We start from the raw sequence: 23,314 nt of genomic DNA on the forward strand, positions 1-23,314 counted from the left end.
CCACTGTCTGAGCATGCACAGTTGTAATGGTCTTAGATGAATTCGTGCAAAAGGAACTATGTCCATTGTTGCAACCATCAATCCTATTACTTCCATGCACTGCGCTATGGAAGGACGAGGAACAGAATGAAGTACTTGACAAGAGCTTAGAAGTTTTGATTTTCTGACCTCTGTCAGAAAAATCCTCATTTCTAAGGAATCTATTATTGTTCCCAAGAAGGGAACTCTTGTTGACGGGAACAGAGAACTTTTTTCTTTGTTCACCTTCCATCCGTGAGATCTGAGAAAGGCTAGGACGATGTCCGTATGAGCCTTTGCTTTTGACAGGGACGACGCTTGAATCAGGATGTCGTCCAAGTAAGGTACTACTGCAATGCCCCTTGGTCTTAGAACTGCTAGAAGGGATCCTAGTACCTTTGTGAAAATCCTTGGAGCAGTGGCTAATCCAAATGGAAGTGCCATAAACTGGTAATGCTTGTCCAGAAAAGCAAACCTTAGGAACTGATGATGTTCCTTGTGGATAGGAATATGTAGGTACGCATCCTTTAAATCCACGGTAGTCATAAATTGATTTTCCTGGATAGTAGGTAGGATCGTTCGAATAGTTTCCATTTTGAACGATGGTACCCTGAGAAATTTGTTTAGGATCTTTAGATCCAAAATTGGTCTGAATGTTCCCTCTTTTTTGGGAACTATGAACAGATTGGAATAAAATCCCATTCCTTGTTCTCTTATTGGAACTGGATGTATCACTCCCATCTTTAGCAGGTCTTCTACACAATGTAAGAATGCCTGTCTCTTTATTTGGTTTGAAGATAATTGAGACCTGTGGAACCTTCCCCTTGGGGGTAGTTCCTTGAATTCCAGGAGATAACCTTGAGAAACTATTTCTAGCACCCAAGGATCCTGAACATCTCTTGCCCAAGCCTGAGCAAAGAGAGAAAGTCTGCCCCCCACTAGATCCGGTCCCGGATCGGGGGCTATCCCTTCATGCTGTTTTGGTAGCAGTGGTAGGCTTCTTGGCCTGCTTACCCTTGTTCCAGCCTTGCATTGGTTTCCAGGCTGGTTTGGGTTGTGAAGTATTACCCTCTTGCTTAGAGGATACAGAATTAGAGACTGGTCCGTTTCTGCGAAAGGGACGAAAATTAGGCTTATTATTAGCCTTAAAAGACCTATCCTGTGGGAGGGCGTGACCCTTTCCCCCAGTGATGTCTGAAATAATCTCTTTCAAATCAGGTCCAAATAATGTTTTACCTTTGAAAGGAATGTTAAGCAATTTTGTCTTGGAAGACACATCCGCTGACCAAGACTTTAGCCAAAGCACTCTGCGAGCCACGACAGCAAACCCTGAATTTTTCGCCGCTAATCTAGCTAATTGCAAAGCGGCATCTAAAACAAAAGAGTTAGCCAATTTAAGTGCTTGAACTCTGTCCATAACCTCCTCATACGAAGATTCTTTACTGAGCGATTTTTCTAGTTCCTCGAACCAGAAACACGCTGCGGTAGTGACAGGAACAATGCATGAAATTGGTTGTAGAAGGTAACCTTGCTGTACAAAAATCTTTTTAAGCAAACCCTCTAATTTCTTATCCATAGGATCTTAGAAAGCACAACTATCTTCGATAGGAATAGTAGTGCGTTTGTTTAGAGTAGAAACCGCCCCCTCGACCTTGGGGACTGTCTGCCATAAGTCCTTTCTGGGGTCGACTATAGGAAATAATTTCTTAAATATAGGGGGGGGAACAAAAGGTATGCCGGGCCTTTCCCACTCTTTATTTACTATGTCCGCCACCCGCTTGGGTATAGGAAAAGCGTCAGGGGCACCGGAACCTCTAGGAACTTGTCCATCTTACATAATTTTTCTGGAATGACCAGGTTGTCACAATCATCCAGAGTAGATAACACCTCCTTAAGCAGTGCGCGGAGATGTTCTAATTTAAATTTAAATGTCACAACATCAGGTTCAGCTTGATGAGAAATCTTTCCTGAATCTGAAATTTCTCCCTCAGACAAAACCTCCCTCATGGCCCCTTCAGATTGGTGTGAGGGTATGTCAGAACAGTTATCATCAGCGCCCTCTTGCTCTTCAGTGTTTAAAACAGAGCAATCGCGCTTTCTCTGATAAGTAGGCATTTTGGATAAAAGATTTGCTATGGAGTTATCCATTACAGCCGTTAATTGTTGCATGGTAATAAGTATTGGCGCACTAGATGTACTAGGGGCCTCCTGTGTGGGCTTAACTGGTGTAGACACAGTAGGGGATGATGTAGTATCATGTTTACTCCCCTCATTTGAGGAATCATCTTGGGCAATATCATTATCTGTTGCATTACTGTCCTTACTTTGTTTGGACACTATGGCACAATTATCACATAAATTTAAATGGGGAGACACATTGGCTTTCATACATATAGAACATAGCTTATCTGATGGTACAGACATGTTAAACAGGCTTAAACTTGTCAACAAAGCACAAAAAACGTTTTAAAATAAAACCGTTACTGTCACTTTAAATTTCAAACTGAAAACACTTTATTACTGAATATGTGAAAAAGTATGAAGGAATTGTTCAAAATTCACCAAAATTTCACCACAGTGTCTTAAAGCATTAAAAGTATTGCACACCAAATTTTCAGAGCTTTAACCCTTGAACCGGAGCCGTTTTTACATTTAACCCCTATACAGTCCCAGAATGAGGCTCTGTCTATAACTAGAAAGGCCCCCATCTGAAAAAGGTGTCCAACACAGTGCCTGCCGTTTTTCTAAACGTTCCCCAAGATTATAATACCAATAATTAGTTAGAATCTGCATAATATGCCTAGTAAAGCAATTGTTTTAGCCCAGAAAAATGTCTACCAGTTTTTAAGCCCTTTTTGAAGCCCTTTATTCTTTTATGTTTAACTAAGAAAATGGCTTACCGGTCCCCATGAGGGGAAATGACAGCCTTCCAGCATTACATGGTCTTGTTAGAAATATGGCTAGTCATACCTTAAGCAGAAAAGACTGCTAACTGTTTCCCCCAACTGAAGTTACTTCATCTCAACAGTCCTGTGTGGAAACAGCAATCGATTTTAGTTACTGTCTGCTAAAAATCATCTTCCTCTTACAAACAGAAATCTTCATCCTTTTCTGTTTCAGAGTAAATAGTACATACCAGCACTATTTTAAAATAACAAACACTTGATAGAAGAATAAAAACTACAAAAAACTCTTAACCATCTCCGTGGAGATGTTGCCTGTGCAACGGCAAAGAGAATTACTGGGGTGGGCGGAGCCTAGGAGGGATCATGTGACCAGCTTTGCTGGGACTCTTTGCCATTTCCTGTTGGGGAAGAGAATATCCCACAAGTAAGGATGACGCCGTGGACCGGACACACCAATGTTGGAGAAAAGGGTGCTTACCACTCTAAGGCTCGGAGGAGAAATTGCAGTGTGTCATCAAAGATGGCCACTGTCTGTGAGGTAAAGGAGAAATAAAGCACAGTTTTGGCTGGAAAAATTAACTCCCTGAGGTCTGTACAGAAGGAAGGTCAGAAACATTTGAAAATGAGCTCCCCAGCTTCAGAAATTATCCTGATCATCTGAGAGCCTGCTAAAAATGAGGACCAGAGCTCTTGTATGTGCTAAAACCTGACTCGAACAAATTAAACAGTATCTCAATTTTATGGAGAATGTGTAAAAGTATTTATGTATGTAGTGCTGTATGTAACTATGTTCCCAGGCTATGTGGATCATGTGTACAATTTCATGCTAATAGCCTGTGAGCAATGTGAGTGCAAGTACCTACTTACCTGTCAGCACTCACTCTGCTGTGCTTACCAAGCTGCGGAGAGTTGCTTCCAGTAGAAGAGCCCATTTTGTGTGGTATATACTAAAACAAGATCTAAAGGGAGTACTTAGACTCACCAACAGGAGGAGGCAGAAGGTAATTTCCCAGCGACACCTGTGGCAGGCAAGTAACAAATGTTTACAGGAGAATTACTCTCATCTTTTACACTCTTCTGTCTTATTCCAGGCTGAGGGGGTTTATTGGGTCTCACATTGGACTGAGAACCCTTTTCAATAGACCTTTAAGTTTCACCATCAATCCTTGCTGGAGGCAAAAAAGTGACTAAGGAATCACAGGAAAGTGGGAGGGATTAAAGCTCTGCTGTGTGGGGTGTTTTGCCTCCTCCTGTAGGGCTGGACTTTAAACCAACATGTAATGGCTCAGACTCTCACCTTCTTATGAAAGAAAAGCTAACGCATTCCAAAAAACTCTTTATATAATAATGACTCATGAAGAGAGATATTTCTGCAGGTCAGCTCTTGTACTGAGCTCATGTTTACTTAGTTTGCCTCTTAAATGTAGTATTTGGATCCTGAGGTTGATACTTTGTCTTTGTCATTCAGACGATTCTGCTTCAGCAACAACTAACTTGGCTCTACTCCTCCTGTCTCTTCCATGTTCCCAACCAAAAACAGAATTTATGCTTACCTGATAAATTACTTTCTCCAACGGTGTGTCCGGTCCACAGCGTCATCCTTACTTGTGGGGATATTCTCTTCCCCAACAGGAAATGGCAAAGAGCCCAGCAAAGCTGGTCACATGATCCCTCCTAGGCTCCGCCTACCCCAGTCATTCGACCGACGTACAGGAGGAAATATGCATAGGAGAAACCATATGATACCGTGGTGACTGTAGTTAGAGAAAATAATTCATCAGACATGATTAAAAAAACCAGGGCGGGCCGTGGACCGGACACACCGTTGGAGAAAGTAATTTATCAGGTAAGCATAAATTCTGTTTTCTCCAACATAGGTGTGTCCGGTCCACGGCGTCATCCTTACTTGTGGGAACCAATACCAAAGCTTTAGGACACGGATGAAGGGAGGGAGCAAATCAGGTCACCTAAATGGAAGGCACCACGACTTGCAAAACCTTTCTCCCAAAAATAGCCTCCGAAGAAGCAAAAGTATCAAATTTGTAAAATTTGGCAAAAGTGTGCAGTGAAGACCAAGTCGCTGCCTTACATATCTGGTCAACAGAAGCCTCGTTCTTGAAGGCCCATGTGGAAGCCACAGCCCTAGTGGAATGAGCTGTGATTCTTTCAGGAGGCTGCCGTCCGGCAGTCTCATAAGCCAATCGGATAATGCTTTTAAGCCAAAAAGAAAGAGAGGTAGAAGATGCCTTTTGACCTCTCCTTTTACCAGAATAAACAACAAACAAAGAAGATGTTTGTCTGAAATCTTTAGTGGCCTCTAAATAGAATTTTAGAGCACGGACTACGTCCAAATTGTGTAACAAACTTTCCTTCTTTGAAACTGGATTCGGACACAAAGAAGGTACAACTATCTCCTGGTTAATATTCTTGTTGGAAACAACTTTCGGAAGAAAACCAGGCTTAGTACGCAAAACCACCTTATCTGCATGGAACACCAGATAGGGCGGAGAACACTGCAGAGCAGATAACTCAGAAACTCTTCTAGCAGAAGAAATTGCAACCAAAAACAAAACTTCCAAGATAATAACTTAATATCTACGGAATGTAAGGGTTCAAACGGAACCCCTTGAAGAACTGAAAGAACTAGATTAAGACTCCAGGGAGGAGTCAAAGGTCTGTAAACAGGCTTGATTCTAACCAGAGCCTGAACAAACGCTTGAACGTCTGGCACAGTTGCCAGCCTTTTGTGAAGTAAAACAGATAACGCAGAGATCTGTCCCTTCAGAGAACTTGCAGATAATCCTTTCTCCAAACCTTCTTGTAGAAAGGATAGAATCTTAGGAATTTTGATCTTGTTCCAGGGGAATCCTTTAGATTCACACCAACAGATATATTTTTTCCATATCTTATGGTAAATTTTTCTAGTTACAGGCTTTCTAGCCTGAATCAGAGTATCTATTACAGAATCTGAAAACCCACGCTTTGATAAAATCAAGCGTTCAATCTCCAAGCAGTCAGTTGGAGGGAAACCAGATTCGGATGTTCGAATGGACCTTGAACAAGAAGGTCCTGTCTCAAAGGCAGCTTCCATGGTGGAGCCGATGACATATTCACCAGGTCTGCATACCAAGTCCTGCGTGGCCACGCAGGAGCTATCAAGATCACGAAGCCCTCTCCTGATTGATCCTGGCTACCAGCCTGGGAATGAGAGGAAACTGTGGGAATACATAAGCTAGGTTGAAGGTCCAAGGTGCTACTAGTGCATCTACTAGAGTCGCCTTGGGATCCCTGGATCTGGACCCGTAACAAGGAACCTTGAAGTTCTGACGAGAGGCCAACAGATCCATGTCTGGAATGCCCCATAATCGAGTTATTTGGGCAAAGATTTCCGGATGGAGTTCCCACTCCCCCGGATGGAATGTCTGACGACTCAGAAAATCCGCTTCCCAATTTTCCACTCCTGGGATGTGGATTGCAGACAAGTGGCAGGAGTGATCCTCCGCCCATTGAATTATCACTTCCTCCATCGCCAGGGAACTCCTTGTTCCCCCCTGATGGTTGATATACGCAACTGTCGTCATGTTGTCTGATTGAAACCTTATGAATTTGGCCTTTGCTAGATGAGGCCAAGCTTTGAGAGCATTGAATATCGCTCTCAGTTCCAGAATGTTTATCGGGAGAAGAGATTCTTCCCGAGACCATAGACCCTGAGCTTTCAGGGGTTCCCAGACCGCGCCCCAGCCCACCAGACTGGCGTCGGTCGTGACAATGACCCACTCTGGTCTGCGGAAGCTCATTCCCTGTGACAGGTTGTCCAGGATCAGCCACCAACGGAGTGAATCTCTGGTCCTTTGATCTACTTGAATCGTCGGAGACAAGTCTGTATAATCCCCATTCCACTGTCTGAGCATGCACAGTTGTAATGGTCTTAGATGAATTCGTGCAAAAGGAACTATGTCCATTGCTGCAACCATCAATCCTATTACTTCCATGCACTGCGCTATGGAAGGACGAAGAACAGAATGAAGTACTTGACAAGAACTTTGAAGTTTTGATTTTCTGACCTCTGTCAGAAAAATCCTCATTTCTAAGGAGTCTATTATTGTTCCCAAGAAGGGAACTCTTGTTGACGGGGAAAGAGAACTTTTTTCTATGTTCACTTTCCATCCGTGAGATCTGAGAAAGGCTAGGACGATGTCCGTATGAGCCTTTGCTTTTGACAGAGACGACGCTTGAATCAGGATGTCGTCCAAGTACGGTACTACTGCAATGCCCCTTGGTCTTAGAACCGCTAGAAGGGACCCTAGTACTTTTGTGAAAATTCTCGGAGCAGTGGCTAATCGGAATGGAAGTGCCACAAACTGGTAATGCTTGTCCAGAAAAGCGAACCTTAGGAACTGATGATGTTCCTTGTGGATAGGAATATGTAGGTACGCATCCTTTAAATCCACCGTGGTCATAAATTGACCTTCCTGGATGGTAGGAAGGATCGTTCGAATGGTTTCCATTTTGAACGATGGAACCCTGAGAAATTTGTTTAGGATCTTGAGATCTAAAATTGGTCTGAATGTTCCCTCTTTTTTGGGAACTATGAACAGGTTGGAGTAAAACCCCATCCCTTGTTCTCCTATTGGAACTGGATGAATTACTCCCATCTTTAACAGGTCTTCTACACAATGTAAGAATGCCTGTCTTTTTATTTGGTTTGAAGATAATTGAGACCTGTGGAACCTTCCCCTTGGGGGTAGTTCCTTGAATTCCAGGAGATAACCTTGAGAAACTATTTCTAGTGCCCAAGGATCCTGAACATCTCTTGCCCAGGCCTGAGCAAAGAGAGAAAGTCTGCCCCCCACCAGATCCGGTCCCGGATCGGGGGCCATCCCTTCATGCTGTTTTGGTAGCAGTGGCAGGCTTCTTGGCCTGCTTACCCTTGTTCCAGCCTTGCATCGGTCTCCAGGCTGGTTTGGGTTGAGAAGTATTACCCTCTTGCTTAGAGGATGTAGAAGTAGAGGCTGGTCCGTTTCTGCGAAAGGGACGAAAATTAGGCTTATTTCTAGCCTTAAAAGACCTATCCTGAGGAAGGGCATGGCCCTTTCCCCCGGTGATGTCTGAAATAATCTCTTTCAAATCAGGACCAAACAGTGTTTTGCCCTTGAAAGGGATGTTAAGCAATTTTGTCTTGGAAGACACATCCGCTGACCAAGACTTTAGCCAAAGCGCTCTGCGCGCCACGATAGCAAACCCTGAATTTTTCGCCGCTAATCTAGCTAATTGCAAAGCGGCATCTAGAATAAAAGAGTTAGCCAATTTAAGTGCTTGAACTCTGTCCATAACCTCCTCATACGAAGATTCTTTATTGAGCGACTTTTCTAGTTCTTCGAACCAGAAACACGCTGCCTTAGTGACAGGAACAATGCATGAAATTGGTTGTAGAAGGTAACCTTGCTGAACAAACATCTTTTTAAGCAAACCCTCTAATTTTTTATCCATAGGATCTTTGAAAGCACAACTATCTTCTATGGGAATAGTAGTGCGTTTGTTTAGAGTAGAGACCGCCCCCATGACCTTAGGGACTGTCTGCCATAAGTCCTTTCTGGGGTCGACTATAGGAAATAATTTCTTAAATATAGGGGGAGGAACAAAAAGGTATGCCGGGCCTTTCCCATTCCTTATTTACTATGTCCGCCACCCGCTTGGGTATAGGAAAAACATCGGGGGGCACCGGAACCTCTAGGAACTTGTCCATCTTACATAATTTCTCTGGAATGACCAAATTGTCACAATCATCCAGAGTAGATAATACCTCCTTAAGCAGTGTGCGGAGATGTTCTAATTTAAATTTAAATGTTACAACATCAGGTTCAGCTTGTTGAGAAATTTTTCCTGAATCTGAAATTTCTCCCTCAGACAAAACCTCCCTCCTGGCCCCTTCAGATTGGTGTGAGGGTATGTCAGAACCATTATCATCAGCGTCCTCTTGCTCTTCAGTGTTTAAAACAGAGCAATCGCGCTTTCTCTGATAAGTAGGCATTTTAGATAAAATATTTGCAATAGAATTATCCATAACAGCCGTTAATTGTTGCATGGTAATAAGTATTGGCGCACTAGATGTACTAGGGGCCTCTTGTGTGGGCAAAACTGGTGTAGACACAGAAAGGGATGATGCAGTACCATGCTTACTCCCTTCATCTGAAGAATCATCTTGGGCACTATTATTATCTGTGGCATCATTGTCCCTACTTTGTTTGGACACTATGTCACAATTATCACATATATTTAAATGGGGAGACACATTGGCTTTCATACATATAGAACATCACTTATCTGATGGTTCAGACATGTTAAACAGGCTTAAACTTGTCAACAAAGCACAAAAAACGTTTTAAAATAAAACCGTTACTGTCACTTTAAATTTTAAACAGAACACACTTTATTACTGAATATGCGAAAAAGCATGAAGCAATTGTTCAAAATTCACCAAAATTTCTCCACAGTGTCTTAAAGCCTTAAAAGTATTGCACACCAAATTTGAAAGCTTTAACCCTTAAAATAACGGAACCGGAGCCGTTTTTACATTTAACCCCTATACAGTCCCAGGTATCTGCTTTGCTGAGACCCAACCAAGCCCAGAGGGGAATACGATACCAAATGACGCCTTCTATAAGCTTTTTCAGTGGTTCTTAGCTCCTCGCACATGCATCTGCATGCCTTGCTTTCCCAAAAACAACTGCGCATTAGTGGCGCGAAAATGAGGCTCTGCCTATGACTAGAGAAGGCCCCCATCTGAAAAAGGTGTCCATACAGTGCCTGCCGTTTTTTAACAACAATCCCCAAGATTATAATAACTATAAAGAGTTATAATCTGCCAAATATGCTTAGCAAAGTAATCGTTTTAGCCCAGAAAAATGTCTACCAGTTTTTTAAGCCCTTATAAAGCCCTTTATTCTTTTACTTAATCTAAGAAAATGGCTTACCGGTCCCCATAGGGAAAATGACAGCCTTCCAGCATTACAAAGTCTTATTAGAAATGTGGCCAGTCATACCTCAGGCAGAAAAGTCTGCCAACTGCTTCCCCCAACTGAAGTTACTTCATCTCAACAGTCCTGTGTGGAAACAGCAATCGATTTTAGTAACGTTTGCTAAAATCATCTTCCTCTTACAAACAGAAATCTTCTTCTCTTTTCTGTTTCAGAGTAAATAGTACATACCAGCACTATTTTAAAATAACAAACACTTGATTGAAGAATAAAAACTACATTTAAACACCAAAAAAAACTCTTAGCCATCTCCGTGGAGATGTTGCCTGTGCAACGGCAAAGAGAATGACTGGGGTAGGCGGAGCCTAGGAGGGATCATGTGACCAGCTTTGCTGGGCTCTTTGCCATTTCCTGTTGGGGAAGAGAATATCCCCACAAGTAAGGATGACGCCGTGGACCGGACACACCTATGTTGGAGAAAGGGGGTTTAGAGCAGAGAGTTCTAGACATTTGTATACAGATATTAATAAATATATTAATAGTAACCTTGCACATCAGCGCTGTCACACTTTAATATGACTTCTATCTAACCTTCACCCTGGGAAACTGTAGCTGGAGTAGCTAGGAACCATTGATTTTGCCAGCAAGTTTTCATACAAAATAAACATTTAGGGCTAGATTATAAATGGAGCGCAAAATACTGCTTCTGCAAAAGCAGTATTTGCGCTCCACTTAGTAATAACAGTCAGATACGGCATGTGAACTAGCGCAGCGATTGGAAGCAGATTGTAAATATAGAAATATATATATATATATATATATATATATATATATATATATATATATATATATATATATATATATATATATATACACACACACACACACACGAAATGGAGGGCACTCACAGGTCTTGATAATTTGTATTATTGATGCAAAAATCACATAAGTCAAGTTGATGTTTCGGCTCCACACATGAGCCTTTCTGAAGACAATCTACAACATTACGGTTGTTTCACTTTATAAACATTATTTTATGGTAACAGGTTAATCTATATACATATAAGTAAACCTCAGTCTGTTATTCAGAAATACGTATGCACAGATTTACATCAAAATAAAGAATGCTTAAGATTTTAGTTTTTTTTTAGAAACTGCATACCTTGTTTTTTCGTTTGGCTTGTTCAAGTCGCCATTCCCAAATGCTGTATGTCTTTACCGACTAACAGCTGACCTGAAATACCTGCGGTTCAACCCTCTACAGTGACGTAAACCGCATCACTATTAAGGGGCGTGTATCAACGGCTGATAGAAACCACTCGTAATGACAGCTGGTCGTATCCAAGTTTGTGAATTACATCACCAAAGGGGGCATATATCTTATTGATGCCCGATCCATAATTTAAAAGATAACTGCTTTCTTTTGTTGAGGTTATCACAGAAACAAATGATGGGTTATATCCTATCTGTTCTTAGAGATTGGGTTATTTAAAATCTTACTAAATAGAAAACCGCTATCACCTTTAGATAGTTCGTTATGTGGAACACTTTCTTTGTAAGCAATGCGTATTTCAAATCCCATCAATATGAAACCACTGGAGTAATTTTAAATATGTAGTGTTTAGTGAAAACACTAGGCAAAAATGAATAACAAATGTGTCTGTTATATTGCATAATCAGAATATCATTATTTATACACTGAAAAAATCTCACATGCATTTGTTGTTAATACCAGTCCCTAGGGACCCATATTTATGATGTTATTTTTGAACAGATTATATTTTTTTATATAGCTAGGTAAAACATACTGACTATTTGAAGTGATTAATTTTAGTAACGGGAGTTCTTAGTAGAATAATGCAGAATCCAAATGCATATTGAGGCCTCTTGGGTGCATTGTACCCAATCCATAGATCCATTGGGCCTCTCTTTTTAATAGTTCCTCGTCCCTATTGCATCCTTTTTTTTGGGGGGGGGGGGGGTATTCTATATATTAGCATTGTTCTAAGCATAGATACAGTGTGCTTGTGTATATATATATATATATATATATATATATATATATATATATATATAGTAGATCCGCACTCACTGGAGTTTGAAGAAACAAAACTTGGTTTATTGTTGTACAACAATAAACCACATTTTTTTTCTTCAAAGTCCAGTGGGTGCAGATCTACTTTATACTATAGATAACCATTATTCCTGTCACCCTGGCCGTTTATTGAGGAGGTGAGAGTGCTTATCCCACAACTATTATGTGTGTGTTATATGTGTAACACATAAATAAATATGTATATAAGCATATACATATATATTTACAGGGAACATACAGTTCCCATAGACTGCTTTGTAACAGCCAGCACCTGCCAACTTTAACCCCTCATTACTGCTTTTTGATTATTATTTTTTCCTATTAAATAATAGAATTTAAGGGTTATTTTAAAACATTTCTTTCTGTTCTGACCTCTGACTAATTGCTACCACAAGCTCCCATTACAAGTGGCTGGTTATTTTTAGTGTGCCAATAAAAGGGCAAATTTTACGTTTACGGGTGCGCAATAAATTAGCACTTCACTTGTAATATGGCCCATACTGTTTTTCTGCCTAAACCTGGTACACTGATATTAAAATTATTTTTTTAGATTTGCAGAAAAAATATTGAAGAATCTGTTTGAAAGGGTATCCTACAGGTTGAATAAAGTAACAATTAGTGTAAACGTGTTCTTAAAAATCAGTTGTTACCTCTAATCAGCAATTTAAGCCACTGACAACATGTTGCAGATACATGAATTGGAGCATTTTACATATAGTTTGACACTTTTAGAGCATATTAATGTCAATATAATAAATTACTGCATGTGTTTTGCTTTTCTTTTAGTGTCTTATGTATCATATTAAATAAAGCATAGTTGTTAGCAAGTCAAGAGATTAATGATGTAAACTTAAACCAAAGTGGGATTACATATATCATAGTAGACTTCATATTTCTAAATGATGTACAGTGCTGTTATGCAAGAGATAACAGAGTCTAGAACACACATTTTATTCTCCTTACTATGTCAATACTCACTCTCCTTCTTTCAGTAAGGACTCCTCACACAGCTCCTGAGTAATCATCTCTCTTGTCTCCATATTATTCGATTTATATTTTCAGTGGCTGCAAGGAAAGAAAAAAATGTAATTGGTCTTTGAAAGGGACATAAAAAAAAAAACGGGACACAACTCAAAATTTATTTCATGGTTTAAATTAGAGCATACAAGTTTAACCCCTTCACGGCCACACTTAATTTGTCTACATCAGAACAATCGCTATAAGAAGCCATCCCTCAATTACAAGACAGTCTTAGGTATTAGCTTCTCGACTGTTTATGCTAATCCCTTCTAGAAATGATCACTTTGTCTCTAAACTGTTACATTCTAAGCCCGGTAGGTGTGCACTAATTGAGGGATGGCCTCTTATAGCGAATTCTAATATTAGTACCGAACTGACATGTAGGTGAGCGACATATACCATATAGACATATATTGTGTCCAGTTCCCTTGGCAACCAAATTGTTGCCGGATAGGTTATTCGCTCGCTCCCATGACAGTCTTAGGTATTTGTTTATTGCCTGTTCACTCAAATCCGTTTTTTGACACGATCACTTTGTCTTTAAATTGATACATTCTAATACCAGCAGGAGTGTATCAACTGGGTGATAGTCTAGTCTGGTGTGTAGTTTGGACGATATACTGACACGGATATATATACCGCCTGCAAGTTCCAAGCATAGTTTTTGTCACAAATAAGATTACCTATTCTATTGGGATAACAACATCATGACATTGTTTCTCTTATTATATTTATATCTTTGTCTCGCCAAGACTTATCCTCTGATCAGCTTATATTAAAACATATGAGGCCCCGGTCGATTGCCTATGAGAGGAGGGGCCAGTGACTCACTCTAGGCGTAGGCGTGGTTTCTGAGCCGTTGCTCACTTTCTCTTCAGCGTCGGAAGAATCAGACCTGGAAAGAAGCGTTCCTGTTATTACCTGGAAAGAAGCGTTCCTGTTTTCACCATGGCAGATCTGCAGTCAATTCTCGGCACGGTCCAGGAGTTGGTGAGGACGAAGGGAGTCGATTGGTTGAAGAAGAGGCTGGTCCTAGAAGAGGTCGGCGGATCCAGAGGAGCGGAGACGGCGGGTGCAGGAGCATCTAGGCCTGTTCGGAGATCTCGTCCACCGGTGAGGCTAAGTCCATCGAGTGGCAAGAGGCGGGAGTCCAGCAGCAGAGGAAGAAGGTCGGTGAAGACGTCGTCAGCAGGAGGAGTTCCAGCGCAACGGGCGGTGCAGGCCTGCACCGTCGCATCCAAGGCTGGAGCAGGCAGCAAGAGTCGGAGCAGGAGCAGAATCGCCGGCGACCAGGAGGAGTTACGGATTCCGGTTTCGGAGCCTGGGACAGGTAATTTCTTATCTCTTTCAGGTTGCAGGGAGGTGTCCGGTGGGGAGCATATGGCGGGGGAGGCCGCAATGGGGGCAATAGAGAGCAGTTCGGAAGAAGAGGCCCCTTCAGTTTTGGCACCTTTTTCGGAACAGGTAACGGCCTTTTCAGGCCCAGCCGGCATATCTGACAGGACCAGTTTTACAGCCTCAGGGCCTGCGGGGAATAAAAAACAGGACATTACGGCTCTGATAAAAGATGCCAGGGATAGCGCAAATGTTAATTCTGTGAGAGGGAGATTAACGGGCACTAGGCCTGAGGCAAATGTGTCAGCAGGACCTACGTCAGAATCAGCTAGGAGAGCATTAAACTTTGACTACCCTGGAAATAAAGGGTCTGGCAGAAAGGCATTAAAGAAGACTAAACATTGTGATTCGGTTTCTGGTCAAGAATACATGGTGTCCAAGGATGCTAGACTAGTTGGGAGGGAGGAGGCAGGAAGAGGTACTGATATTTATAGTTTAGATTCAGATAATAGACAGAGTAATAGAGAGAGACATAGTTTTGGTAGTCAGAGTATTAAGGATTTCAGGGGGGCTGCCGTTAGGCAGGGTAATGTTTCCTTTTCTCCAGTTGTTTTGCAGGATAGGTGTGACACGGCAGGACAGAAGGAATTCACTAGTCGAAGTGAACATGAAGAAGGTGATTCCTTATGGATTGAGGATCATTATAGCGACTTTGGAGAGGAAGAGGAGCAATCGACATCTGTTTCAGGACCAGTGGATTCAGAACAGGTAGGGGGTATGGAAATGTTGTCACATTTAATTAGGGCTCTGATTCCTGAGAATAGGGAGAATAGTAATAGTAGTGTTATGGATAGGAGTTTTCACTCAGTTGAGGATAGGGAATCATTTGCTAGGCCTATCTCTGATAAGGGGAACAGGGCAGCTAATTTAGATGTTAGTGGTGGGAGTGTAGCTAACAGGGGTTACGCATCCTCTCGGTCACAGGGCAGTTCAGGAGGAAGAGACAGACAAGAAAGAAGATCCAGGATTCCAGTTGCACGGCGTCAGGTAAGATCCCGGTCGCCTGTTAGCGTCAGAAAGAATCAGGAGTCAGGAGAAACTGCTGTTTGGGGTACTCTCGACAGTCAGTCAAGGGAGAGAGTGAAATACAGGAGATCTAGGACTCCGGATAGAAGGAGTCATAAAGAAAGGGATGGTCTGAGGCAGGGAAGTGAACCTAGACGCCTGGACTCAAGGAAGGAAGGTTCTAATGTGTCATGTGTTGATGGTGTGAGTGGTGGTGTGATTCCTGTGCAAAATGTGAATGTTTCAGATGATCGTTGTGAGGTGCTATTAAGAGGTTTAAAGGATTTGGTATCTCAAATGGAAAGTGGTTCTCATTCTAATATTAGTGTTCCTTCGGGCCCAGTGGGCGCTTGGGTTTCTCAGCATATGGTATCTGGGGGAGGTCCTCCGGACCAGGCTGGTTCTGTTGCATCTGTTATTCCTTCAGTTTCTGGTCAGGTTAGAATATCTGACCAAGCCCTTAGGCGGCCTTGTCTGTGTTCAGTTGGGCCTTTGGGCATTCATCTTTCTAAAGATATAAAGGAGAAAATTTGGAGGCGTGAATTTATTGAGATATTTTCTTTGCTTCCGGTGGATCAAAGTTTTGACAGTAAGGATGATTCTAAGAGTGATTCTGGTAAGAAGGATGAGGATGAGCGTAGAAAGAGATTCAGGAAGATTCCTAAAACATTATCTAACTGGTCTCGGGCCTTTTGCATCTTGGCTAGTGTGATGGGTGAGAGGTTCCCAGAACTGTGTTCTTCCCTTTTTTGCTATTTGGACAAGATAGCTAGTGCTTGTCGTACTTATGGCGGTCTGGCATGGTGGAAGTATGATGAACAATTCCGTCAACGTTTGGCGGTTCGCCCTGAGATGCTTTGGGATGATAGGGACATGGGTATTTGGCTGGAGCTTATGACTCCTTTAAGGTCAGCTCAGTCCTTTCGGGTTTCAGGAGTTGTTGCCGGTGCATCATCTTCCTCATCATCTGCGGTGGCCTTCAGGAAAGGTCTCTGTTTTCAGTTCAATAAGGGAGCATGTAAATTCGGTTCAGCTTGCAAGTACAAGCATGAATGCTCCTTTTGTGGAGGAGTTCATTCCAGTGCCAAATGCTTTAAGAAGGTCAAATCTTCATCAAAAGTCGAGAGAGTGTCATTCAAGGCCAAGACTCCGGTGAAAGTAGAAAGGATGGAGCCTTGGTTAAGGTTGTACGGCAGTAAAAAAGGTTCGGCATCTGATGCAGAAATTTTGTTTAAGGGTTTCAATGATGGCTTTCTTATTCCTTTTGTAGTTGGAATTGAATCTGTTTTTGCTGGTAATCTTAAGTCTGCAAAAGAATTTCCTGATGTTGTTTTGGAAAAGATTCAGAAGGAGGTGTCTCTTGGTAGAATGGCAGGACCCTTTGTCTTTCCTCCTTTTGATAATCTAAGGGTGTCTCCCTTGGGTGTTGTTCCAAAGAAGGTTCCGAATCAGTTTAGGCTGATTCATCACTTGTCTTTTCCGAAAGGTTTTTCGGTTAATGACGGGATTGACCCTGAATTGTCTATGGTAAGATATATATCTTTTGATAAGGCTTTATCGTTAGTGAGAGATGCGGGTCCTAATGCTTTGTTGGCTAAAGTGGATATTGAGTCTGCTTTTAGACTTTTACCTGTGCATCCTTCTTGTCACCACTTATTGGGATGTTTTGTAGATGGTTCCTATTTTGTGGATTTATGTTTACCCATGGGCTGCTCTATTTCTTGTTCGTTATTCAAAAAATTAAGTTGTTTTCTGGAATGGGTGGTCAAACAGATTTCGGGGTTTTCATCGGTCATCCATTATTTGGATGATTTTCTTTTTGTGGGTCCTTCTGGACTTAATTCGTGTCAGGTGCTTATGGACTCTTTTATTGCTATGGCTGTGGATTTTGGTATTCCAATTGCCAGCGATAAGTCAGAAGGGCCTTCTTCAGTAATCAGTTTTTTGGGTATCTGCATTGATACGGTGGTTATGGAGTGTAGGCTGCCTGAGGATAAAGTGAAAGATTTGGTTTTTTCTCTTGACTTTGCCCTTAAAAAAAAGAAGCTGTCATTGAAAGAAATTCAATCCTTAGTTGGTAAGCTTAATTTTGCTTGTAGGATTATCCCTGTTGGCAGAATTTTCTGCAGGAGATTGTCGTTATCGACAGTTTGGGTTAAGATTCCCCATTTTAGGATACGTCTGTCTGCTCATGTTAAGGAGGATCTACGTGTTTGGAAGGCCTTCTTAAAAGAGTTTAATGGTAAGTCTTTAATTCAATCTGCTGAAATTTTGAACAGTGAGCTGCATCTATTTACTGATGCTTCTGGAGCACATGGTTTTGGCGCTTTGTTTGGTAATAAGTGGTGTTCAAGTGCTTGGCCTGAAACATGGGCCGAGGCGGGCCTTACCAGGAACCTCGTTTTTCTGGAGTTATTCCCGTTAGTGGTAGCTTTGAAGATCTGGGGTGGCGAGTTCGAAAACAAAAAGGTGACTTTTCATTCTGATAACTTGGGTGTTGTTTTTGCCATCAATCGTTTATCTTCAAGCTCTAAACCGGTAATTGGTTTGATCAGAATGTTTGTTTTCGAATGTATGAAGCATAATGTGTATTTTAGAGCTGTTCACGTTCCTGGAAAGGAGAATGTTGGGGCTGATGCTCTCTCGTTTTCAGTGGCAGAGGTTTCGTCAGGCTGTTCCGGATGCAGACACGGTGGGTGCTACGTGCCCGGAGGAAATGTGGTACCTGAATTTTCTAGAGTTGTGAGTTGGGTGAGGGGAGCCTTAGCTCCTGGTACGTGGAAGGCTTATGTGTCGGTATGGGTACTCTGGTTGAATAAACTGCTGGAAAACAATGGTCATGTGGATGAAGTGAGTTTGCTGCTGTGTTGGATTGAGGAATGGAGAGATAAAAATTTTTCTAAATCTGTGATAAAAAGGAACATGGCGGCATTGTCCTTTTTGTTTAAAATGTTGGATTGGTCTGATCTGTCCAAAAAATTTTGTATACGTATGGCGGTGAGAAGTTTGTTGAGGCGAAAGGTGGCTTTGGATAAGAGACGTCCTTTAGTTTTTTCTATAGTGGAGAGAATGGTGTCGGTTTTACCTAAGGTTTGTTTTTCTAGTTTTGAGGTTCTATTATTCAAGGCTTCATTTTTGTTAGCATTTTTTGGTGCTTTTAGAATTTCAGAATTGGTTTCTGCTAATCGTTGGAGTCAAGGTGGTTTTAGGTTGGAGGATGTTGTTTTAAATGAACACAATGTTTTGTTATGGTTAAAGAAATCAAAAAAGGATCAAGAAGGTAGGGGTTGTTGGGTTTGTTTGAATGAAATTGGGGGTGTGTGCTGCCCAGTTACGGCAGTTAAGGATTATTTATGTTGTAGAGATCAATCTGTTAGGGGAGCTTTATTGATTCACGAGGATGGATCCTCTTTATCTTGCTTTCAATTTGAATCTGTCATGAGAAAAGCTTTGGAATACATTGGTATTAATAGTAAGGAATTTGGTTGCCATTCTTTCAGGATTGGTGCAGCTACGGAAGCTAGCATTCTGGGTTTGAATGAAAGTGTGGTTAAAAGGATTGGGAGGTGGAAGTCTGAATGTTTTAGGTCTTATGTTAGGCCAGATTTAGTGTGTTAGTTTTTGTTTCAGCAGGTCCCCCGCATTGTTGGATCGTGGGACACTCCTATGTTTACTGGGCGAGAAAGGCGGCTTCATGTAAAGATTCTGGGTGTCAGCTTGGTTGCCCTTCTGAGAATGTGTTTATTAAATGGTTTGGCATTAGGGGTATGAAATGGGAGCAATTGGTGGGGCAAGTAATTAGCTGGGCGAGACTTTTTCATCCTCCTGATATTCTAGTGGTTCACGCAGGGGGTAACGACCTGGGTTTTATGTCTCAAAAAGGTTTAATTGACATGATTAAGTGGGATATTATTAGGTTGAAGGAATTATTTCCTTGAATCACAATCGTTTGGTCTGACATAGAATGCAGAATCTCCTGGAGATCAGCTTGGGATATTAGACGTTTGGATGGTTCTAGAAAGAAGGTCAATAGAACTATTTCTAGCTTTGTGGCCAAATTGGGTGGGTGTGCTATTAGGCATGTGGAATTTGAGGGTGAAGTTGGTAAATGTTTCTTTTTGAATGATGGTGTTCACCTTAATGAGGTAGGGCTCCATCTGTTTAATTTTAATATAAGTGAGGGTGTGAAAAAGGCCTTAGCCCTGTGGGTTCGTGCTCGAATGTAATTCGTGCAGTGGCGGGGTGCTAGCCTAAAAATTTAAATAATTATTGTGGGTACCTCCTCAGATATGGGGAGAGGTTATGGTGGGGGCGTGCCTGGCTGAGAGCCAGTGGAAGGCACGACCTTGTGTTTTAGGACAAGCACTTTTAAATGAAGTTTGTGTTTAATAAAGTATTGATCTTCATTTAATTTTATAATAAATGCGGGCTGCGGCCTTTTTCACCCAAGTTCAAGTGTCTGTGTTTTTATTTATTTAGTTTAAGCATATAAAATGCCTAGATGTGTGGTCATTACATTTATCTGGCATGCAAGCAAACGAGTCACATTCTACAGGCTCATATTGCGTCTAGTTCCCTTGGCAACTATTTTGTTGTCGATAGATTGGACCCGCTTGTTTCCGTGATAGTCTTATGTATCTGTTTCCTGCCTATTTTGTTGAATCTGTTGTCGATATTATCATATTGTTTTTAAATTGCAACATTCTAATATTAGCAAGATTGTAACATAGGATGATCACCTTATTTTGTTTGTACTTTGGAGGTTACGCTGACACGGATGTACACACCCCCAGGGGTGTGTCTACTGTGTAGAACGTGACGTCCTTGCATGTTGTGTACAAATGTTTAGTGGGGGTAAGTGCAATTGTAAATATTCTGTCTGTCTGATGACGAGCTCCTGAGGCTCGAAAACATTCACATTAAAGTGGGATTTAAACCAAGTCCTTTGGAGTGTGCTCTTTACTCTGGATTATATTTAAACGTTCTGCAGCACCCAAGGCCTTACCTGACACGTCAGGAGTGCATCCTGCAACTAGAATATATATATATATATATATATATATATATATATATATATATATATATATATATATATATATATATATATATATCCCACACAAACATATGAATATTATAGGACTTTTTGCATGCTGACTAATAGCAGGTGCGTGGGCTCAATTAGTCTGTGTTGTTTATCAGGATTAATTCTTAGGATCACTGACTTTCATTCACCACTGGTGTATCCCACTGTGCAAGTTACAGAATGTAATTTTTTCACTTTAATTGTCCTTCAACACACAGCTTGAAGAGACATGGAACACTTTTAGATAGTAATAAATAAAGTGTTTGCAATAAAAAAAAAAAAGTAAATTTATCAAAATCATGTTTTTTTCTTTTTTGGGGGGTTCTTCATGAGGTTTCTAGTTACACCTCTGGCAGCAACTATATTCTTTGGCTGCTAGAGCTACAAAACAGTTGACATTTATTTAAAGGGACAGCCTAGTCCAAAATAAACTTTCATTATTCAGATAGAGAATGTCCTTTTAAACAACTTTCCAATTTACTTTTACTACCAATTTTGCTTTGTTTTCTTGGTATTCTTAGTTGAAAGCTAAAACTAGGAGGTTCATATGCAAATTTCTAAGCCCTTGAAGGGGGCCTCTTCTCTCAGGGAATTTTGACAGTTTTTCACAACTAGAGGGTGTTAGTTCATGTGTGCCAAATAGATAACACTGTGCTCAAGCACGTGGAGTTCAAGTGAGCCAGCTCTGATTGGCTATAATGGATGTCTGTCAAAGAACTGAAGTAAGGGGGCAGTTTGCAAAGGCTTAGATACAAGGTAATCACAGAGGTAAAAAGTATATTTATATAACTGTGTTGGTTATGCAAAACTATAGAATGGGAAATAAAGGGATTATCTATCTTTTTAGACAATAGGAATTCTGGTGTAGACTGTCCCTTTAAAACACCAGCTACCAATTATTTATAATACATTTGTGCACCCTTACTAATCATTGTAGACCATTGTCACCCTATGCAAATTTGTCTTTTTTTTCTCCTTCACACATTTTGTTGATGAACTTGCAACCAATAGATGGTGCTGTCTTTTACAATGTCCAGGAACTTTCAACCAATAGATGGTACTGTGTTACACAAGGTCCTGGGGATGGTTCAACCAATAGTAGGCACTGTGCCACACAAGGTCCCCGTGGGTGGTTGTGGTTCTGTCACTTTAGTTTACACTAAAATCTGATCAAACACCTATCAAGAAGCATTTAAGCACATTTTCCAAAACTCACTACTAGTTTAGATGAAGCCATAACTCATTGTTTATCATAAAGGGATACTGTAAAGCAAAGATCAGTAATGCCAAAATGACATGGTGGATCTCACTATTGGCCTGGTGATTAAAAGTTCTCCAGCATGGAGAGAAATTATAGAGCAGACTTCCCAGGAGCTTAACTCACTAAATTATCTAAGAAAAAGGGCAGAACCTGAAAATCCCAGAGAGAGAAGAGCTGCCTCCTATAGAAAGTAGTGAAGCTCTCTGGGATAGAGAATCTCACAGGTTAGAATGGGAGCACCTGGCACTTATATAAAGAGACTGATTCTAAAAATATTTCTGCCTAAAGCGTTGTTTTCCACACCAACATTCGCAAGGGCTACCCTCAGAGAATTCTATAAAATAAAATAAAAAGTGTGAGTTGCAAAATGTCTGCCACACAAAGTAATGGTGCCCGTTTGAAAGGGAAACTTCACTGGGAAGAGCAAAGTTAGCAGGGGTGCACTAAAATAAATATTACAGTGAATCAGATTACTGTTCTTTTAGTGTATTGTATCTTACAATCACCTCTTTTTTTGTATACATGTGTTTTTTATTAGGGTTATCCTCTTTTGTGGTATGCATGTGTTTATTAGGGTTATCCTCTTTTTTTGGTATGCATGTGTTTTTTTATTAGGGTTATCCTCTTTTTTTTTGGGCATACATGTGTTTTTTTTATTAGGGTTATGAGTGTTTTGCATATTTTGACACAATCGCCACCTTTTAGTTTGTGAGAAATAACTTCAGTAGTACTTATGGAACGGCCCTATTCAGCCCACTACAACAGTGGGGAAACTAATTTTACAAGAAGGAAAATAATATGCTTCCAATTTCATATTATAAATATACAATTTATAGTGTTGTGTATATGCACCTTATAAGGAACATGAAACACAACATTTTTCATCCATGATCAGTTAGAGCATACAATTTTTAAACAACTTTCCAATTTACTTCTATTATCAATTTTGCTTCATTCTCTTGGTATCCTTTATTGAAGGAGCAGCAATGCACTACTGGGAGATAGGTACCGAGACCCGCTACAATTGGCTGGCAGCGGTGTGATCTGCTTCCTTCTTACGGAGCAGTTCCAAACTACCAGTGGGACCTCAATGGAAATGGAGGCTGAATTCCAGTGGAGATTGCAGGCAGTGCTGGCCCAGTTTAATGGCCCTGTCTTGGCAGAGGGCAAACTGGCCTGGAAGGATATAGTTAGATGGAAACTCTGGCATGAGGCTCTCCAGTTCGAACAAGACTACCAGGGGAAGTCCCTTCCTACTCCAGAGCAGCAATACTGGCTCCATATGGATCTACGAATGCCGTTCCTGGGAAAGCAGCCCTGGGAGTAATGGATGGCCGAATTGGACGGATTGGTCCAGACAGAGATGGAGGTGGATGAAGAGTACCGGGCACTGCTGTGGAATGTGGCCCAGGTGTGTCCGGAGATGGAGACGGATGATCCTACAGAGGGCTATGACTACGGCGGCCCAGGATTGCTATTTGAATGTCTCACACAGGACCCCCACTGCGGGACTACGTCACAGTGGCATCAGGAGGACATACTGGAACACAGAGA

General features: G+C 41.3%; 1 protein-coding gene across 1 annotated transcript in view; it reads right to left on the reverse strand.

Annotated features, from left to right (window-relative positions):
- The window catches only part of LOC128653123 (apoptosis-inducing factor 3), a 243,687-nt gene that overhangs the window by 209,511 nt on the left and 10,862 nt on the right, over positions 1-23,314 (reverse strand). The window contains exon 2 of the mRNA XM_053706228.1: positions 12,975-13,061. Within this exon, the coding sequence (XP_053562203.1) occupies positions 12,975-13,036 (62 nt within the window). The 5' untranslated portion in view covers positions 13,037-13,061. The remainder of the gene's footprint in view (positions 1-12,974; positions 13,062-23,314) is intronic.

The sequence above is a fragment of the Bombina bombina genome, chromosome 3, assembly GCF_027579735.1.
Source record: "Bombina bombina isolate aBomBom1 chromosome 3, aBomBom1.pri, whole genome shotgun sequence".
NCBI lineage: Eukaryota > Metazoa > Chordata > Amphibia > Anura > Bombinatoridae > Bombina > Bombina bombina.